At 46.0% G+C, this 4217-nt stretch overlaps 1 protein-coding gene across 1 annotated transcript in view; it reads left to right on the forward strand.

Annotated features, from left to right (window-relative positions):
* The window catches only part of LOC123020800 (obscurin-like), a 192030-nt gene that overhangs the window by 53293 nt on the left and 134520 nt on the right, over nucleotides 1-4217 (forward strand). The window contains exons 24-25 of the mRNA XM_044424979.1: nucleotides 895-928; nucleotides 1484-1753. Coding sequence (XP_044280914.1) covers nucleotides 895-928; nucleotides 1484-1753 — 304 coding nt within the window. The remainder of the gene's footprint in view (nucleotides 1-894; nucleotides 929-1483; nucleotides 1754-4217) is intronic.

Genomic DNA, 4217 nt, shown 5'->3' on the forward strand with positions numbered 1-4217 from the left:
CCGTCGTTATTTGTTTTTTCGGCGCCAGGCGAAGACCTTTTTATTTATGCAGCATTTTAAATGTTAATATTATTGAATTTTATTCGGCCAGGGCGGCTTATTTTATTTTACTGTATATATTTTAATTGTCATTGTTTTAATGTATTTTGTATTCAATGTTGTAAGCCGCCCCGAGGCCTTGGCAAGGGGCGGCATAGAAATGTTTTAATAAATAAATAAATAAATAAATAAATAATAAAACCAAGAAAAGAGCAATAAAATGAGAAATACAAGTTTTATTTATTTATTTATTATTTATTAAAACATTTTTATGCTGCCCCATTCGCCGAAGCCTCGGGGCGGCTTACAACGATAAATTAAAATAATTATAATCTTAAATTAAGAAATATAAACATTCGATTAAAAAATAAAAATACAATATAAAATAAGCCGCCCTGGCCAGATAAAATCCAATAATATTAACAGTTAAAATGCCGATTAAATAAAAAGGTCTTCGCCTGGTGCCGAAAAACAAGTAACGACGGCGCCAGGCGGACCTCGCTGGGGAGCGCATTCCATAACTTAGGCGCCACCGCAGAGAAGGCCCTCCTCCGAGTACCCACCCTCCTGATTTCTTTCACGGAGGGCTCCCAGAGAAGGGCCTCTCCCGCCGATCTCAAGGGGCGGCTGGGCATATATGGATGTATTGCAAGATAGTCAGAAAGTGGAACAGTACCATAAACTGCAACGAGTCAGAAAAAGCCTGTTGAAACGGCTACCTTGTCCCGAGGCGCATAAAACTCACGGCAGTGCCTGCCTCAGAAGCAGCATGCGTGAGTCGTTTCGGAGGGCTGGTGCCACCACCGAGGAGGTGTGCTTAAGTCCCGTTTCATGGGAGCGCTCTATTGGCTGCAGAATGACCAAGAAGGCCTGGCGGGAGATCCCAGGGGTGCTTGGGAGGCATCCAAGCTGCTGCTGGACCGCCACCTGAGAGGGGTGGTTTAACATGGCGGCCCACACTGAGCAGGGGCGTGGAGCTGATGGGCTTCTCACTCCTTCCAGCTCATCTGTTATCGTGCTCCATGATTTTATGTAGTTAGGTAGGGATCCTGTTCCGCGGAGCAGCTTGACTGCGACCACCTGCCTGCAAGGGCAGTCCTCTTAATTGCCCCCTGGGGCAATTTACTTATGAGGCAGGGGTCAGGCTTGTGAGGGTTTGGCTGTTGGATTGGGTCCACAGCACACTTGGGAAAGGGGAGAGAAACCCCTGGTGGAACAGTAAGTTTGACACTTGGGAAGAGAGTGGTTGAACTTGAGACGGCTTAAAAGATGGATCGAAATCTGAATCGCTTTTATGGAAAACTACTTTTGAATACAAAAAAGAAAGGCAGTGGCAGAGAAGACACGAAATCCTTAATGTGCGGAGCTCTTTTTCTGAGTTTGGGGAGGAGGTTACATTCTAGTGCACTGATGCCTCACTTTCTGCCACCTATGTCTTGAACAGAGCGCAAAGTGGAGATCACCAAGCACCTGCAAGATGTGGAAATCGACGAGGAGGGCTGTGCCGTCTTCTCCTGCGAGCTGTCTGAGGACAGCGAGGACGTGGAATGGTTCCTCAACGACACGCATCTCTTCCCAAACAATTTCAACGAGATCAAGAAGTTGGGCACCTCCCACAGCCTGACGCTCAAGCACGTCACGACGGAAGATGCTGGGACAGTGACGGTGAAGGTCCAGAAGAAGGTCTCTGAAAGCGCTCGGCTGAAAGTGAAAGGTGAGCTCGTTCAGCAGCGCACGTTGCTGGTCTCCCCTCTTTGCGACCAGCCAACCCCAAACCTGGGGACTAGAGCCATCCTAGGTGTGGCAGGGGAAGGAAGGAAGCAAAGGGTGCCTCTGTGCTCTTCCCACCACGCACACACTTAGATAGCCCACACACGCTCTGGTAACCTCCAGTTGGACTACTGTAATGAGCTCTATGTGGGGCTGCCCTTGAAGACAGTCCGGATACTTCAATTGGTTCGAAACAGAGCTGCCAGATTGCTGTCGGGATCCGGTCGCTGTTCTCACATAACACCGTCCTGTATCAGCTTCAGTGGCTCCCCATTGAAGTCCAGGCCCAATTTAAGGTGCTGGGGATGGTGGAGGACAGGAAGGCCTGGAGGAATGTTGTCCATGGGGTCGCAATGGGTCGGACACAACTTCGCGACTAACAACAGCATGGACCTATAAAGCCCTAAATGGCTTGGGACCAGGATACCTGAAGGAACATCCTTTTCCCTATATGCCCTCCCGCCTCTTAAGATCTGCAGTAGAGGCCCTGCTCCAGGAACCCTCCTTGAAGGAGGTCAGGAGAAAGAACGTACTCAGAGCAGGGCCTTCTCTCCAGTGACGCCCTGGCTGTGGAATGTCCTCCTCAGAGAGATTTACCTGGCGCCAACGTTATATGCTTTTCAGCACCAGTTCAAGACCTTTTTATTTACCCAATATTTTAATAATGTTTTTATTTTCAGTCGTGTGTTATTATGACGTATTATTAGGTGTTTTATATTGTAAGCCAATATTGTATATATTGTAAGTTTTATAATATTTACAATATTTTAGTTTGTAAGTTGTAAGCCATCCAGAGACGAACCGTAATGCACGGGATAGAAAGACCCAAATAAATAAATCAAGCAAGCAAGCTAGCTGATTTTGGCCATGTAAGCGGGGTGTCTTGGAGCACAAGGAAAGCTGGTTGTGATGCTGCCACTGTAACAAAACCCACAAGGACCATGCAGCACGGTCCATTCTGCCCCAGACACACCAGCAGGAGGCAGGCGCTCCAAGCTGAGGCCCCATGTCCAACCTTGGAGCTGAGATTCTGAATCACCGTGTGACTGGCTAGAATCTGTCTAGTGACTACAGGACTGCGCATCCCGTCACTCCCCGTGCAAAGTGTTTTGGCCTGTTACAGCAGTGTTATAAAACGTTTGTTAATTCCCGCTACACCTTCCACATGCACAATGTTTTCTGGGGGCAGGATCATGCCCCAAGGGGTTCACAGTCTAGGAAAAGGCAGAAATTAAGCCCTCATACCATCACAAAGCAAACTCTTAGCAAACTATTTATTTATTTATTTTTCGATTCATATCCTGCCTTTTTCCTACAAAGGGCTCGAGGCAGCTTACATCATTCTCCTCCTCGCTCTTATCCCCACAACAACAACCCTGTGAGGTAGGCTGGGCTGAGAGTCTGTGACTGGCCCAAAGTCACCCAGTTGGTTCCATGGCTGAGCGGGGACCAGAACCCGGATTGCCTGAGTCCCGGTCCCATGCTCTTAACCACTACGCCACACTGGCTCTCCCTATAACAGGTCTCAACTCAAAGATACACACTTAAGTTGGCAAAACCCCAGTTCAGATAGCATGAGCTTAAAATTCCAAACCACCAGCTAAAAAGGCAGTAATAATTACAAAAAAACCTGTATAAAATGATCTAAAGTCACTCAGGAACTTGATGTCTGGAATCGCCCTGACAAGGTATGGAATTCTCCTTTATAAAGGTTTCCTAATCTATATTCCTGCAAAGAAAGGACATGTGGTCTTTGCAGTTAGGCATCTGTTTTGCCCACAGATCAATAGCTTTTTTGGACAGGGCTCCTCAAACCCTCTTCCACATGTGACCAAAATGTTACCCAGAGGACAATTTGTTGTTATTTTTTTTAAATATTTTTATTAAGATTTTTCAACCACTACTAAAAACATCAGTCATCAAATACATCGGACGTACTGGGTCAGGCCCCTACAACATATTTTTTCACATTCCATAGTCATAATCAAATTATTATTATTATTATTATTAGAACATTTCTATGCTGCCCCTTGCCGAAGCCTCGGGGCGGCTTACAACACGATAAAATACAATACGATACAGAAATAACAATATAAACTTAAAATTAATAATATAAAATAAATAAAGAATATAAACGATATAAAAGAAGTTATAAAAGAAGAGTTATAAAAGAAAAGAAAAGAAGTCACCCTGGCCAGATAAATTAGCAAATATTGTTAACAATTAAAATGACGTTTAAATAAAAAGGTCTTCGCCTGGCGCCGAAAAACAAATAACGACGGCGCCAGGCGGACCTCTCTGGGGAGCGCATTCCATAACTTAGGCGCCACCGCTGAGAAAGCCCTCCTCCGAGTAGCCACCCTCCTAATTTCTCTCGCGGGGGGCTCCCGGAGAAGGGCCTCTCCCGC

Source organism: Varanus komodoensis, unplaced genomic scaffold, assembly GCF_004798865.1.
Source record: "Varanus komodoensis strain SLA01 unplaced genomic scaffold, ASM479886v1 scaffold15, whole genome shotgun sequence".
In the NCBI taxonomy this organism is placed as follows: Eukaryota; Metazoa; Chordata; class Lepidosauria; order Squamata; family Varanidae; genus Varanus; species Varanus komodoensis.